The sequence below is a fragment of the Anguilla anguilla genome, chromosome 6, assembly GCF_013347855.1.
Source record: "Anguilla anguilla isolate fAngAng1 chromosome 6, fAngAng1.pri, whole genome shotgun sequence".
NCBI classification, from domain to species: Eukaryota; Metazoa; Chordata; class Actinopteri; order Anguilliformes; family Anguillidae; genus Anguilla; species Anguilla anguilla.
Genome location: NC_049206.1, coordinates 8,320,888 through 8,337,165, shown reverse-complemented (window position 1 = coordinate 8,337,165; position 16,278 = coordinate 8,320,888). Strand labels below are relative to the sequence as shown.

Below are 16,278 nucleotides of genomic sequence, written 5' to 3'. Positions count from 1 at the left end.
CTTTTCAGCAGGAAATGAAAGAAATTACCGTATTACTCCAAATGAATGCCCCCGCGCGTTTTTACCCCACTCGTGTGGCGTTGGGTAGCCGAGGCGCTCGCAGCGAGGGTTGTGTTAATGTCTGGGGCAGGTGGTTGTGGCACCGCTTAAATTACATAGCCGAAAAACGCCACCCTTCATCCCCGCCGCTGAGACCCAGCACCACCCTCGAGTGTTTCCGAAGGCGTTCCTCGCGGAAGGGGGAGGAGGAGGACCAGGAGTCGGCCATGCTTCCTAAATCCAGGCCTGTTATTATGTACACGCAGCCAATTTGCTCAAATTACATGTAATGGTTTCACTTTCCCTTCTGTGGCGATTGTGAGTGTGTAATATATGCAGTGGGCGAGCGGGCCAAACAGGAGGCAGGAAAACGAGCTGGGATATCGACCTCAGAGAGGTGCTCGATGTTGACGTTAGCGAAGCCTGCAGTTTGTTTTAACTTGTATACGAACGCGCGATTATGTAAGCGTACAGTTCAGACGCGACTTCGTTACGAAACTGAGGAAAACTGTCCTGGTTTGAGACATTTGTGCGGAAGTGTCTTCACTCCTGAACTCCTGAGTTACCCCCAGCTGGTTGGTAACATGCATCCAACACCCTTAAAAGCTCTGGCTGTTGTTTGAGGTAATACGGTAAAGGAACGAAAAATAAAGATGCTAAATGCTAAACTCCGTTCTCAGGGAATCACTTAAAGAAACGAAACAAAAAAAAAATGGTAGCAAAAGCATTTATGATATTGTAAATATGAAAGTGTCAATTCAAAAAATTGTAAAGTTATAATTATTTATGATAATTGTATGTCTTTTTTTTTTCGGATACTTGAATTTGTTGTGGGCTGGGAATGTGATTAAGACATTAAGAGGAAAGACTTCAAGACATTTCTCAGGTGCTCCTGTGTTTTTCTCATTTATTTTGTATCTTTATTTTGTTTTTATTTTTGCAATATGTTGTGCAAGAGGAAACATGTAATATAGAGATTTAAAAAGGTGAAAAAAATAAATAAAACACACAAACGGAAAGCACCAGACTATGCAGAACCACTTAGTCATTTTCCCCTCCCCCCATGCCCACTTCTGATAGGGGGGATCTGCTGGGGTCAAGGTTCATGGGGGCGTGACCCAACACCCCTGCACCGAGCTGAGAACATGGCAGCACGCCTGTGTGTTCACAGTTTGCCCATAAGGCCAGTCGGGTTGGACTTTACCTCAGAAGGAGAGGTACATTCTGTTCATTTTGGACTTTAGCCGTAGTGTCTTCTAATTATCTAACAGTACGGCTAGCAGTTGATTTTTCAAGAGAAACAGGGTTTCTTTCTGTCTTTCACCACCCATTGCACTCTTTCAGCCCCCCCCCCCCCCATTGTAACAGTTTTGTGGGGTGCAACCTGGGCATTGACTGCTTACAGCTCCCTCAGCTTTTCAATAACCCCCCCCCCCACCCCACCCCGAGTGAAACCTTTGTCCTGATATTGCTAAATTCACAGGAGACGTGCAAGTTGAAAACGTCAGGGTGGCATTTTTCAAGTGGCCATCGTTTTCTGTCCCCCCCTAAGATTTCGTTTTTTTAAATTGATTAAATATCCCAGTTTCCTACGCCTTCCCAGCATTCCTCCGTAGGTTCAGTGCTGTTGGCCTCTCTTCTCTCCTCGACCTCTGGAGTTTGAGGACTTGGCCCCGGACGAGTCTGTTATCAGCCGTGTGCAAACACAATTAGGACAGCTGCCATCGGAGCGGGACACCCGTTAGCCGAGCAGGAGGAGAAATAAAGGCCCGTCTTTTTCTTTTGAGGAAAAAAAAACGTGCTTTTTTTTTTTCCAAACTGTGCTGCAGTACATTTTAGAACTGCCTGTTACATACACATCGAACTGAGCAATGTTTCCTCTCTGCTTCCTGTTCTATAGTTAAACTAGCTGGTCCAATAGCATCGCAAAAAAAAAAAAAAGGAAACCATTTTATTTTTTTCCTTCTGGTTTTGATTTTTTTTTTCTCTCCCACACCCTAAGTGTCTATATGTGTACCAGTGTTTTGACCTGTCCCTAGAATTTAGAAGGAAAAAATAAGCGCTGGTAGAGGTTGTTCACTAGTTTATCTACTGTTTTAGACTTTAATTTAAGAGAAAGTGTTTGTCGCCTCTTTGTGCTACTGAATAAAAAAAAGGAAGGTATCCAGTATTTGTTGCCACAGAAGTATCGTCCATCAACACTTTTTGTTTGTGCAACCTCTTGAGCTAATGTCTATGAAACAAAAAGTTTATTACTATTTATGTAATGCTACTACCATTTTATATGATTTGTGTTGGAATCTCAGTGCTTTTCTATGAATAAAGTGTGAAACACACGCCGTGCGTCGCCTTCCTTTTGTGAGGCCGCGCCCTCCGTGTCTGGTGCGGTCTCCCTCGTGCGGTCTCCCTGCGTTCCCCACCGCAGAAACACCGGTGCAGTCCCGCGTGAGGCGAGCGCCCTGACGTCATTGGCTGAAGCGCGGCGTATAAATAGCGGGTTTTAGGGCCGCACCGAGGCGCGCGGCTCAGTGTTTGCCTTTTTGCTCCGCTTGTCTGGCTGTGTAAATAGCAGGGGGCCCCCGTCCGTCCCTGACCACACGGCCCCGGACGCCGGACGGGGGGAGAGGGGCCCTAGCAGCCCATCAGCATGGAGAGCCACACGCCCTCCCTCTCTCTCTCTCTCTCCTTCTCTCTCCCTCCCTCCCTCCCTCTCTCTCGGAGCAGCCAGATTGATCGCTCCTCTAAATGAGCCTATTAATTATCCGAGCAGCAGCAGGCGGCTCCTAGCTGATTCCTCTCCTCTATCCACCCCCCCCTCCCCTCGACCCCCCCCCCCCCCCCCCCAGTACAATCTGGTAATGTGCTCGCGTATCATTGGAACCTGTCCGTTCGGTCTGTCTGCTTAGTGGGGTGAGAGCTGCGGTGCATTGTGGGAAGGGATTGGGGGTAGAGGGTGGGGGGGGACCTGGGTTAGACTACAGGCAGGTGGGGGAGCACGAGACGCGATAACGCCGGAGGGAAGGCCCATCCGAGCCCCGCCGCCGCGAGATCCCGCCCATGACGACCAACTCTTAGAGCCCGCCAGCTGACCGGCGGGGCCTGCTTTTGGCCGGTGGAGCGGGCCGGGCGCTGCCCCTCCTCCCCATTAGACAGTCCTTCACGGACGGCCGGGCCGGGCCTAGGAGCAGAGAGGCGGGGAGCGGGCGAGACGGCGGTCCACCGTCAGCCGCGCCGGTGAGCACGGGGCGGGACTTCAGGGGAGCGGTTTGGCTGCAGCGTCGCGTGGAGGTGGGGGAGACGGGCCCGTAATTGGCCGCCCCACCTGGCTCCTCTGTTCCCCGCACCGTGGGGGAGGGGGACCGAATACCCCCGCCGCCCCAAAGCCAGCCCCTCCCCGGCCCGCGCCGTCTTTGCAAACGACTCGTTTCTCCCCCCCCCCCTCTTTTCGACGCCGGTGAAATCTCAGAGCCTCCGTTAAGCGACTGAGGTGTTGGCACTCCTCGCGGGTTGCCATAGCGATAATCGGCTCCCCGATGGCCGGCCGTCCGTCTCTGTCAGAGCTTGACGGGGGGCTTTGTGAGGCTCGGCGTGGGGGGTGGGGACGGGGGGGGGGCTTCTCCGGGTGACAGGTAGCGCTCCCCCTTGCTATCGGCACCTGGAACGGACGGTCCTGCTGTCACCACGATCAGACATCCCGCTCTTCTGGGACCTGATTTGGGGAGCTTTCTTCTGGCGGCCTGATTCTTTTTTTTTTTTTTTTTTTCTTCTCCCCTCATTTTTTCCCAGCATCCTCGAGTAATTGGGGTGTCTGGTGCCGAGCGAGGAGGAGGGGGGCGGAGCTGGCGGAGGTTCCCATCATTCCCGGCGCCTCCTTGCTGCTCAGACCGGGCTCTGTAATTGACCCAGCGAATGACTGCCGCGTGTGGCGGTGAGGATGAGGAAGGCCGCCGACGCAAACGAAGACGTGGCCCAGGCTATCGACGTCTCCAGCGCGTGCTGGAAAAAGCTCTCAAGCTATAAAACCTTTCAATTCAAATTTAGGAATGACCCAGACTTGATGTATTCCACTTGGCTCGAGTCACTCTGGACGTAATGCAGAATATGGGTCCGTTTCAGTTTGCTACATCCCAGATACTGCCTTCGAATTCACCACTAAAGGGGACTTGCTGCTGATTACAGTGTACATATTTAGGCCCGACCAGCACGGCCGTAGGAGCTGGATAACAAACGGTTGGTTGGTTCGCTCGTTAGCCGGGAGTGAGAATGTTAACGGGCCGCTCCTGTGGAAAACTTGGGCCGGATCGGCGCTACGGGCCGGGACTGTGCCTCAGCCGCTGCCACAGTTAATATCTAAAATCAATCAGAGCCCGAGCCCTCCCATCTGATAAAGAGCAGATAGCACCAGGCCCTGACAAATGATGTACAGTCGACTGTCTCCAGGAGCAGATTGGATTTTCAGGCTTGCTGATTCGCTGAATGATTGTGCCTGACCCCTCCCCCTCCCCCCCCCCCCTCCCCCCCTGCTTCTGTCCCCCCTTCCCCCTCCCCCCTCCCCCTCCCCCTGGCCATGTTTTCCCCCCTTTTTAAGGAGGCCTTGGGGACTTTGGCTTTTTAAAGTGTAGATTCATTTTTTGCAATTAAAAATAATGCCCACTCCCCCCTTGAGGAGCTCCTCACAAGCCTGACAGGGAGAGGAGGAGGAGGAGGAGGAGGAGGGAGGGGAGGAGCGAGCGCTTGGCGCAAACACAAAAAAAACAAAACCAAAAAAAAAAACAAAAAGAAACGTATAGAAACCCCCCGCGCTTTGTTCCGAGCCAACACACACGCCCGACCGGGGGCTTAAAAAAAAATCCCCCGGCCCTAATCAGCAAATTGATTCGAGCTTGTTTTTCTCCCCGAAGGCTCACGGCACCTCGCGCTTCAATCAGGGCCCGCTTGATCCCGCGCCGTGACGACCGCGCGCCGTCCGCCGCCAAATGGCGGGAGGCGGCAGCTGCTCGCGGTCCAGACAAAAAAGCAGCCGAGCGCCTCCATTGTGCTCCGGCCCGCGCCTTTGATTGGATATTCAGACGGAAGCCGCGGCTTCCCCCAGGTTTCGCCGAGCGGCGGCCCGCGGTGGGTCTGGCTAATCCCGAAACGGCGCTCCCTCTCCCTCTCTCTCCCTCCACTTAAACAATTCAACCCAAAGAAAAAAAAAAACTGATTCAGTATTCGCTATTTACAGAAATTAACGGGGGCGAAAAAATGAATTGGCTCCGAGATGCCTGACTCGCCTGAATCAGTCATTTATGAGGAGCACAACAACGCGGGATCTGAATGCGGTGTGATTGTAATGAACGTGCGCAATGCAAGCCGTTTGTGTTCCGCGAGCTCGGGAGGTGGAGAGTAATAATTGCGCGCGTGTACACAAAGGCGTTTCTGGACGATCCGAGGGAAGCGTGCGGGCCTCACACGGCGTTGGGTGTTTTTGTGCACTGGGGGTCCCAGCATTTCAACAACAAAAACAACAACAGCGGCTGGATTTGCATCACGCGTGCACCTACTTAGCTCCAGTGCCCGCAAAAAACAAGCCCACTTGGGATTAAGTTGTTTTGATTGGGGAAGGAGATGGCGGTAATGATAAATAATCACGTCGGCGGTTTTTGCATTAAGCCGAAGGAAAAACAGCCTCTTCCGCGTCGTCTAAATTGTTTTGCCCGAGCGTTTCCATCAGACCAAAAAAGAAAAAAACAAGTAGAAACAAAAAATGAATATGGGTCAAAAAGAATAACATGTTATGTCTATTAACTGTGCCCTTTTTGTAATGGTTCATGCAGGATGGGTCCATCTCCTTTAAACTCCCCAATTTGCCGTTGTCTGGAGTAGAACACTCAGCCCGAGTCCAAAATAATATTTTTTTATTTGTCTGAATTTTCATGAAGTACACTCTTGTACTTCTTCCTCTTCACGATAGCTATGCTAAAATGTAACAAATTAACATGACTCTTCAACTCGGTACACTCAAACCACCATCCAGAGACCTTCTCTTAAAACATTTCTTCTGCTGGCACAAACATAATAAACGAAATGACTATATCATGGGGGAAAAAAATAAAATAAAAGGTCAAAGTAGAGGCCCTACTTCCTCCGCAGAGGAACTGACACAGAAAAGAAACGGCAGTTGGAAAAGTTGTTTCCAGCTACCCACAGGCGACCTCAGAGAGGATGGGCGGGCCAGCGTTGTGCCTGCACTGAAATAACATAAATGGCGCCTTCACGCCTAGCATTAGCCTGGCTAATAACACAGCGATCAGCTGTCCAGAGTGAACAGTGCAGTCAGCGCCTCGGCCCAGCCCCTCCTCGTGAGACCCGGTGGGTCCCCCGCCTCCGGTGGATGGGATGGGAGGGGGAGGGGGGGGAGGGTCTGTTATTTTAGAAGCTGTCGGGAGTGGGTGTGGACCGCCTCCACGAAGGCCCCCACGTGCTCCGGGTCCATGTCCGGGTACAGCCCGTGCCCCAGATTGGCGATGTACCCCCTGGGGCCGAAGCCGTCCAGCATCTTCTTAACGATCTCCGCTATCCGCTCCTGCAACATTGCACAAAATCAACTCTTTGTTACACAGTAAAAATAATCTAATTTTTTTTTTTTTTTAATTATACAGTAAAAAACAAATAATCTGTCTGGAAGAATGAACTCTTCTGAACAATAACCACACGGAAAGGGCTCTAACGGCACTGTAAAAGTAAGCAAGTTCCCGCTCTCTCTGTTTCACATTATTTAACCAAACCCAGGCAGCCCTGCCCTTAGATGTACTCTAACCACAGAAGTTGCGAAGGCTGGGTGGTTTATCTTTCTTATCGATATACCGTTATGAATTCACACAACGGTATGCAGTTCTGCAACATCGTCAACGGTATTTCATTGTTTTCATTGCAACAGTATGCTAAATAGGTTGCAATGTAAACTTAAACTGAATTGCCCGTGACATGACCTTGGACACGACATATTTTTCTACAGTTGCAGTATACTTCTCATGCAATTTTTATTGGAAAACCAAATACCGTCATACTGTAAATAAAACAAAGCACATCATATTTATATAATGTGATATTTTGGCCACACAAGCTGCTGTAGTTTATATGGAGGGAAACCAGCAGCAGGCTGTAGTTTCCCTTAATAACTCCACTTAAACTCTCCCCTCGTACACACCCTGTGTAAATCCTACTGACGGGGGAGGGAGGATTCACAAACCCCATAATTGGTGGACCTACAATGAGCTGTCATTAAGTGACTTGTTTGAACAAATCAAAAGGATTTACTCTCCACTTCAAAGCACAATTTTCCTACTACTTGCTCATTTAGAAACTGTTAAATCCATTTGGACTATTCTTCCTGGGTCCACCATATGCAGACAAAACACAAACTGAGGTCAAAGCTGTGCATTACCCATAGCACATTATGAAATGGTTGGACAATGGCTAGTGTAGTCATAGCATGTGGTAGCTCTGCCCATTTTTGGCTTCCTGAAGCCAGCGGTGCGATACGGGGGTGGGGTCCTGGAGAGGGGCGGGGTCTCACCTTGGGGGCGTAGAGAGCGCAGGGGTCCATGTTTCCCTGCAGGGCCACCTTCCCTCCCGTTCTCTCCCTGGAAGCAGAGCGGTGTCACACGGCAGGTCAACACGCAGCTCGAACGCATGCTTTCTACAGCTCGCTCAGACACGCGGCTCGAACGCACGCTTTCTACAGCTCGCTCAGACACACGCCAGGTCAACACATGGCTAAAACATACGTGTGCATTTTCTACAGCCTGTTCAGACACACAGAATCGGCACATCCCACCCCCCGTTAGTCCGGGTCTCCACATTTTTTCCGAGGTGCACATGTGCTCCTATGTTAAAAAATTCAGGAGCACACTAATGCATCCCAATTAGTCGATGTGCTCCTAAATTATTTTTTCCAGTCAGCGCACATCAATATTCAGGAGCAAGTGCCTGTAAAACGGGAGCACTGTAGAGCCCTGCGGTCGACACTTTCCCTGGTTAAACCGCGATTCCCGGTAAAGCGGAGCGGGGATAAGCTTCTGAATTTAGGAACGTGTTCATGATCTCAGCTTTTCTGGGTAATGCGGGGCAGGGTGGGGCGGGGCAGGGGCGGTGCTCACCGTGCGGACCGCGGGTCGATGGTCCAATCCAAGCCAACGACTTCATAGTGCGACTGAGCGAGGTCCTCCAGGGCATAGTGGCCGTCCTTCGCAAACACAATCTGGGACAGGCAAGGAGACGAGGCACGTTTACTACTTACAGCACATGTAGGTTTATAGGTTTACGCACTGACTAATACACTGATGACGTACCATCACCCGCACTCCGAGCTTTAGCATTAATGTAAACACAAGTCTCTGGATAGGAGCCTAAATGTAATAGAAGGATAACTGAGGGGGGGATTAATCTCCTGTTTATTTGAGGGGTAGGTAACCCTGGTCCTGCAGTGCCAGAGAAGTTCTTGGGTTTTGCTTCATCTGATCCTCTGACTACATAATCAGCTTAATTATTCGGCTTAAAGGCAGGTGAACATGTGCTGGAGGTTCCAGGTATTTCACCAACCGGGCTCTCAATAATCCATCAAGCTCTTGCGATCAAATTCAGGAGGAGCATAAACTAGAAACATTACGGGCACTCTGGGACCAGGGCTGCCTACCCCTGGTTTAGCCTGCTCTTCTCTGTGCAGCCTCTAGGGAAATCCTGTTTGCAGCCACTAGAGGGCGATCGTCCCTCTAGGAAAGTAATACTTCTCAGGTCCTCCCTCACTGTGGTCATTAAAGATCCCACAGCAATTATCGCTAACTTTTAGGGGTTGCTCCCTGGAGTCTTCTGAGCACCAGCCAAATTCCCAATCTGACTCCCATCTGGTCATCTAATCATACTTCTGTTTAATTGGCCAAATAAATCCTTGCTGCTTCGCTAAGATGTATGTGTAGGGAGTATCATGGAGCAAAATGGCTGCCAGGCATCAACCAATAAAAACACAGGTTATAAAACATTGGTCACCCCTGCTTTCTCCACAATAAAGTATTTGAGATACTTCAAAAGCACTGTATAGACAAAATTAAATTACATTTTGTAATATTTTTATTAATGAATTAATTCATTAATTCATGGGCACCCTCTGCTAAAACATACCCCTGGTAACAAGTGAAACTGAGTTTCCACTTAAACTCCTGTTGTAAACTATCTCTGGCCATCTAGTGGCGAAAAGCCAAATTGCAATATCTTGCAACATACAACAATAAGTGACAACTACAATCTAATATGTTTTTCCTAAATCTCATTTCATTTCTTTATTTAGGTGTTTGAGAAGACACCCTAAACACCATTTACAAGACAAACTTCTTAATGAGGTACTCCCACCATGAACAGAGAGGGGGAAACAAAAATTACAAGAACTTGTAGCACCCATCTTTACACGGTCAGAATCTGCATAATGTTTGTGGGAGCTGAATACTGCTGACATTGCAGGTTATCGAATGTTTGCTATGTCATGAACATAACTGCTATAGTGCAGGACTGCAGGTTTGGGGTGGGACTGAGCTACTCTGGGCAGGAGTGCAGGTTTGAGGTAGGACTGAGCTACTCTGGGCAGGAGTGCAGGTTTGGGGTGGGACAGAGGGACTCTGGGGAGGAGTGCAGGTTTGGGGTGGGACAGAGGGACTCTGGGGAGGAGTGCAGGTTTGGGGTGGGACTGAGGGACTCTGGGCAGGAGTGCAGGTTTGGGGTGGGACTGAGGGACTCTGGAGAGGAGTGCAGGTTTGGGATGGGACTGAGGGACTCTGGGGAGGAGTGCAGGTTTGGGGTGGGACTGAGGGACTCTGGGCAGGAGTGCAGGTTTGGGGTGGGACTGAGGTACTCTGGGCAGGAGTGCAGGTTTGAGGTAGGACTGAGGGACTCTGGGGAGGAGTGCAGGTTTGGGGTGGGACTGAGGGACTCTGGGCAGGAGTGCAGGTTTGAGGTGGGACTGAGGGACTCTGGGGAGGAGTGCAGGTTTGGGGTGGGACTGAGGGACTCTGGGCAGGAGTGCAGGTTTGAGGTAGGACTGAGGGACTCTGGGGAGGAGTGCAGGTTTGGGGTGGGACTGAGGGACTCTGGGCAGGAGTGCAGGTTTGGTTTGGGGTGGGACTGAGGGACTCTGGGCAGGAGTGCAGGTTTGGGGTGGGACTGAGGGACTCTGGGGAGGAGTGCAGGTTTGGGGTGGGACAGAGGGACTCTGGGGAGGAGTGCAGGTTTGAGGTAGGACTGAGGGACTCTGGGCAGGAGTGCAGGTTTGGGGTGGGACAGAGGGACTCTGGGCAGGAGTGAAGGTTTGGAATGGGACTGAGGGACTCTGGGGAGGAGTGCAGGTTTGAGGTGGGACTGAGGGACTCTGGGCAGGAGTGCAGGTTTGGGATGGGACTGAGGGACTCTGGGGAGGAGTACAGGTTTGAGGTAGGACTGAGGGACTCTGGGGAGGAGTGCAGGTTTGGGATGGGACTGAGGGACTCTGGGCAGGAGTGCAGGTTTGGGGTAGGACTGAGGGACTCTGGGCAGGAGTGCAGGTTTGGGGTGGGACAGAGGGACTCTGGGCAGGAGTGCAGGTTTGGAATGGGACTGAGGGACTCTGGGGAGGAGTGCAGGTTTGAGGTGGGACTGAGGGACTCTGGGCAGGAGTGCAGGTTTGGGATGGGACTGAGGGACTCTGGGGAGGAGTACAGGTTTGAGGTAGGACTGAGGGACTCTGGGGAGGAGTGCAGGTTTGAGGTAGGACTGAGGGACTCTGGAGAGGAGTGCAGGTTTGGGATGGGACTGAGGGACTCTGGGCAGGAGTGCAGGTTTGGGGTGGGACTGAGGGACTCTGGAGATGAGTGCAGGTTTGGGATGGGACTGAGGGACTCTGGGCAGGAGTGCAGGTTTGGGGTGGGACTGAGGGACTCTGGGGAGGAGTGCAGGTTTGGGGTGGGACAGAGGGACTCTGGGGAGGAGTGCAGGTTTGAGGTAGGACTGAGGGACTCTGGGCAGGAGTGCAGGTTTGGGGTGGGACAGAGGGACTCTGGGCAGGAGTGCAGGTTTGGAATGGGACTGAGGGACTCTGGGGAGGAGTGCAGGTTTGAGGTGGGACTGAGGGACTCTGGGCAGGAGTGCAGGTTTGGGATGGGACTGAGGGACTCTGGGGAGGAGTACAGGTTTGAGGTAGGACTGAGGGACTCTGGGGAGGAGTGCAGGTTTGAGGTAGGACTGAGGGACTCTGGAGAGGAGTGCAGGTTTGGGATGGGACTGAGGGACTCTGGGCAGGAGTGCAGGTTTGGGGTGGGACTGAGGGACTCTGGAGAGGAGTGCAGGTTTGGGATGGGACTGAGGGACTCTGGGCAGGAGTGCAGGTTTGGGGTGGGACTGAGGAACTCTGGGCAGGAGTGCAGGTTTGGGGTGGGACTGAGGGACTCTGGGCAGGAGTGCAGGTTTGGGGTGGGACTGAGGGACTCTGGGCAGGAGTGCAGGTTTGGGGTGGGGCTGAGGGGCTCACCATGGGCACACTCTCCTGGCCTGACTTCTTCAGCTGGTCTTTGACCCGGCGGGCGATGTCCCGCAGGTACGGCAGGCAGAACTCCTTAAACTGCACGGGCCCCAGGATCCCCGCGTGGGACTCAAACACCTGCAGGGCCTGCACAGCCAGGAGAGCAAATTCCACTGTCACAAACAAGACTAGAGAGCATAATCCATTTTGTCACAATCAGAGTAGAGAGCACATTTTACTCTGATACACTTATAGAGAACATATTCCAAAGAGCACATTCCTTTTTGTCACAGTCATGCAGAGCACATCACTTTCTCAGTCAGAGTAGACAGCACATTCCCTCTTTGTAACAGTTAGAGAAGACAGAAGTAATAGTTGCTCAGCCTATAAGAACTACATGGCCTGCTGTAAAGTTTGCCCTGAGAACCATTCTGTTATGAAACCAATCACAGGGACAGAGCCCCAGGTCAAACACGAGTGATCGCTCAGGGAAAACCTCATTATTTCCAGGTAATCTAAAATAAGCCCATTTTACTTTACTGCCTCCAAACCCACCAAAAACAAATGGTTCAATGTAGAGAACGGTACACACACTACTGATGCTCCCAAAACAAACTTTACCTTGTGACAAGGTTCAAAGTGGACCTCCCAAAACACTCACAATATTGTGCAACTGCTGTCATATCTTACTTGTTTCTGTCCGTTGCCTAAGAGTGATGTGTGTATGTTCAACCAAGTTAAAACAAGTCAGTGTTGCAACTGCCCCCCCCCTGAAACTCATTCACCTGAGCCCCCGCTGCCACCTGGCCCAGCAGGTACTCCACGATGACGGAGGTGAGCTGGCGCAGCAGCTGGTGGCTGGCCTCCGGGTGGCTGTAGAGCCAGCGCTTGGCTTTGGAGTAGGTAGTGGAGCCGCCCCCCTCAATCATGTAAGCCATCAGAGTCCACTGCGGAAAGAAACGGGCAGAACCAACACAGACCTCAGACAACATCTTAACCACCTGCATGGCTAAAACAACAAAAAAAATACATCTTTAAGAGCCTACAATGGTGGTTCCCAACCCTGGTTCCTGGAGACCTACTGTCCTGTAGGGTTTCACTCCAACACTAACAAAGCACACCTCATTTAACAGCCAAAAATCTCTTTGAGCTGCTAATTAGTAGAATGATGTGCGTTAAATTAGGTTTGAAAAGAAAACCTACAGGACGGTAGATCTCCAGGAACAGGATTGGGAATCACTGGCCTAGAATGTAAAATCCTGTGTTTGTGATAAATATGCAGTAGGGTGAGGGGTTTTCTTAACAGGCAATCAGTGGTGTGTTATTTCCTTAGCACTCGATGCTAACACAGTAAAACAGCTGTCGGACCCCTGCCCCTTCAAACACAGCTCCTCGGGCACAACCACGCAGTGCGGTCGCGGTGCGGTCAGACCCTTCTCACCGGGGCCCCGGTGAAGCCGATGAGCGGGACCTTGCCCTCCAGCTTGTGGCGGGTGAGGGTGATGGCGCGGAAGACGTAGCCCAGCTCCGCCGGCACGTCCACCTTGGGCCGCAGCCGCTGGAGGTCGTCCGGCCCTTTCAGGGGCTCCGGGAAGGTGGGGCCTTTCCCTGGGACCATCTGCACGTCCATGCCCAGGGCCTGGAGACACAAACGCGCGTGCGCACACACGCATACATACATACATACACGCGCAGGCACACACACGCATATACATTTACACATACATACAAACGCATACACACACACACAAAGAAAGACAGACACACACAAAATTTTAATTTGACCATATTACAGCCTTTGTCTTCTTTGTAGGCCCTGAGCCAAATCCCCTACACAAGGCATCGCTCTCCAGAGTGCTGACATCACAGCCTGTATGAAGAGGGAAACGTCTCAGGGACCAACCACTAGAGGGGTGAAAGGGGGGGGGGGCTCAAGCGGTGCCTTGGACTCTGACTCTCACCTGCGGAACCACCAGGATGTCTGAGAAGATGATCGCCGCATCGAAGGGGAAACGCCTCAAAGGCTGAAACAAAGACAAAAACAGACACCGGCGTAAAAAACGTGCTCTCCTTTTATTACCCTCTGAGGAAATCTACTGCACCGAGACACAAAATGGTGGTCTGCCTGGCAGCATGGGGCTAACCTGCAGGGTGAGCTCACAGCAGGCCTCTGGAGACCGGCACGTGTCGAAGAAATCCTTCCCCGCCCTGAACTCACGGAACTCTGCGAATGTGACACTCTTCAAGTCAAAGACCGTCACACACACTGTGGGTCACAGCTGAAGCCAACTCCAGTACAGCACCCGCTTAAGATGAATGCCTTTCAGCGAAGACTTGGACACATCAGTTCCTGCCTATTCAAATGGATATGCTTGCAATTCCAGTTTTGAAGTCCATGGTGACCTTCAAATGCAATGGCAACTATAATCGCATTATAATGTGCTATAAAAAAACGGAATGTTTACACAACTTTCCCAATTTATTTATGGTCCACTATACAATATTTAAAAAAATTATGATATTACTTAACTAACTGTTGGAACAACTAAGAGCACTACGTATTTAATAAGCAAGTTACAGAATTTCGGGGAAATAAACCGTCAAATAAACAACACTAGCTACTACAGATCTTTCCCAGGTTGCAATCATATTTACAAGTACTGCGGAAGCTTACTGTAGTTGGTGTAAATGCCAGTTAACCAAATAAGAGGTGTACTGCGCGGTTGATATAAGGGGGCTCACCTGGCAGGTAGCGGCCGGCCTGTCTCATACACCATACCGGTACTTGCTCCGTTTCCTCGCCACGGGCTGCTCGCAGGAAAAGGTCATTTTTCAGTTCTGGGAAATCCTTTGGACTGAAAACCATAATGTACGAACGCAGTCAGGTCAGACGAATTAGAAAACGGATAAGAAAACAGTGCGGGTGGCCAGCTTGATACAGACAGCTATCGGTCGCCTGGTCGTCTGAATTGTGCTCGCAGCATGCACTAATTATTAATGACAAATAACTTTGTTACCCGTTCTACGTGAACTATCAGAAGAATCCATGCCATTCTGTTATCAAACTGCCCATCCCTTCCATGTTGTTATCTCTAAATACAAACCCAGCGAATACATAGAAAGAAGAAGGCGTTCACAAAAGATAAGCGTTTTCTCAACCGGCAGAATAACCGCTCATTCATTCAAACTGTACTGCTCGCTAATGTCTACATACAACACATACGCTAACGACAGCCAGCCAGAAAGCTACATTCAAACAACATGTGTTACCCGACTACCTAGCCAGCTAGTAAAGGTTCCGTTTCATAACATCTGAACTTGCAGTTGTTTCCTCATATGTAACGTTTGATGGCTGGCCAGGGAGACACAACTGGTTATTGGTCCTACGAAAAATAGCTTAGCAGTATAGCATAGCCTGCTAACTTACTAGACAACGTAGTTACTTCAAATGTTGAATACATGCTTACCAAATGATGTTATCCATGATGGCAAAGAGCCAGTGGTGTCTGCAATGTAACTTGTTCACATGGACTACCAAGATCAGACTTCTGCTAGCCAGCCATGGACCGTAGCAGCGAACTTGACTGTGTTCATTCCTCTGTCACGCCCACATCCACCAGAGCGCTGACATTTTTTTTCCTGAAACTGAAGGACAACCCAGGTAAAACCACGTGGGTATAGAACAGGGCGTGGTTTATTTTCTGTGACGTAATTTAAAGCCACACGTATCTCCAGCCTTGTTCCAAATCACTCACTCTTGCAGTTTTTCGCTATTCTAAGAGACCCCCAACCTCAATAAAACAACTAACTTCTAACAACTATATGCAACAACCATAATAGGCTGAAGCATAATTTAAGCTGCATAGGAAAATGATTCCAAGCAAACTTTGTTGGAATGTGCTGTTTGTTACCAGCAACATATAAATAGGTTGTACTTTTTGAAATAAAACAAGTACAGAAGCACAACCTGGATCCTTTCATGATACCCGTAATCCAAATAACTCAAGCACTGCATATCTATATTTAAGCGACACCAATAAATAAAACAGCAGGTTTATGTCACCTTTCATTTAACACCTTCTGTTCTGATATACAGGTTCACCACGTGGAGAAAGTGGATTTCACGTGCTGTATCAAATCCATAGTACAAACTGGGCAAATTAATAATCTTATCTAAAATCATATAATAGTGAGCAGGATGACTACTATTATTTTTAACACTGTGGAATGTCTTGGTTATATATCGCAGTTTCTTCTACTCCTCTTCATTCAAGAATTTCACGAGCTGTTTCTGCTGATTGCTCACGTGGTTTCATCTGTTGTGTCCTTCACACTAACCAATTTTGTAATGTCACATGACTGCCAATGGACCCTCCAAGATGTCTTTTAGCGGTCACTAAAATACGTGGTTTACAAATATGATCTACCTAAGGATGGATTGTCAACATCCATCTGAATATAGCCTATCTGAATATAGAATACAATTGTGTTGCGGGAACGTCACAAATCCGCAATTTATATGGCAACCGGAACTTCTCAGCCGAACCAGGAAGAAGAGAAGAGTCCGTGGTCACGTGTGGAAGGTTTCCTTGTCTAGCACGTCACAATATACCGTAAATATTGAAGTGAGATCACCACAGTATAATGGCAATAATATATAACCATTACACAGGAAAATACATATACGAATGCGATTCACAATTACTCATAAAAAAGAA

General features: G+C 49.9%; 2 protein-coding genes across 2 annotated transcripts in view; one reads left to right on the top strand and one right to left on the bottom strand.

The window, feature by feature from the left end:
• Positions 1-2,375, top strand: part of zswim5 (zinc finger, SWIM-type containing 5) — a 47,516-nt gene extending 45,141 nt beyond the window's left edge. Inside the window, exon 14 of the mRNA XM_035423502.1 lies at positions 1-2,375. This exon is cut by the window's left edge and continues 1,658 nt beyond it. The gene's annotated coding sequence lies outside the window, so the exon portion shown is untranslated.
• Positions 2,376-5,919: 3,544 nt separating this feature from the next.
• urod (uroporphyrinogen decarboxylase) lies at positions 5,920-15,880 on the bottom strand. Its single transcript, XM_035422914.1, has 11 exons — positions 15,624-15,880; positions 15,028-15,205; positions 14,303-14,415; positions 13,705-13,784; positions 13,522-13,584; positions 13,002-13,199; positions 12,346-12,507; positions 11,570-11,707; positions 8,181-8,281; positions 7,598-7,664; positions 5,920-6,604 (listed from the first exon to the last, which is right to left on the bottom strand). Exons 2-11 carry the CDS (start codon positions 15,042-15,044, stop codon positions 6,446-6,448), a joined length of 1,098 nt encoding a protein of 365 aa, XP_035278805.1. The 5' UTR covers positions 15,045-15,205; positions 15,624-15,880; the 3' UTR covers positions 5,920-6,445.
• Positions 15,881-16,278: the final 398 nt, after the last annotated feature.

What these genes read in the sequence shown, in the direction of transcription:
- urod (XM_035422914.1), bottom strand. An exon ending in ACATCCTGGTGGTTCCGCAG is followed by an intron (nt 13,200 to 13,521) that starts GTGAGAGTCAGA and finishes TTGTGTCTCCAG; the next exon opens with GCCCTGGGCATGGACGTGCA. An exon ending in GCGCTCTCTACGCCCCCAAG is followed by an intron (nt 6,605 to 7,597) that starts GTGAGACCCCGC and finishes GCAATGTTGCAG; the next exon opens with GAGCGGATAGCGGAGATCGT.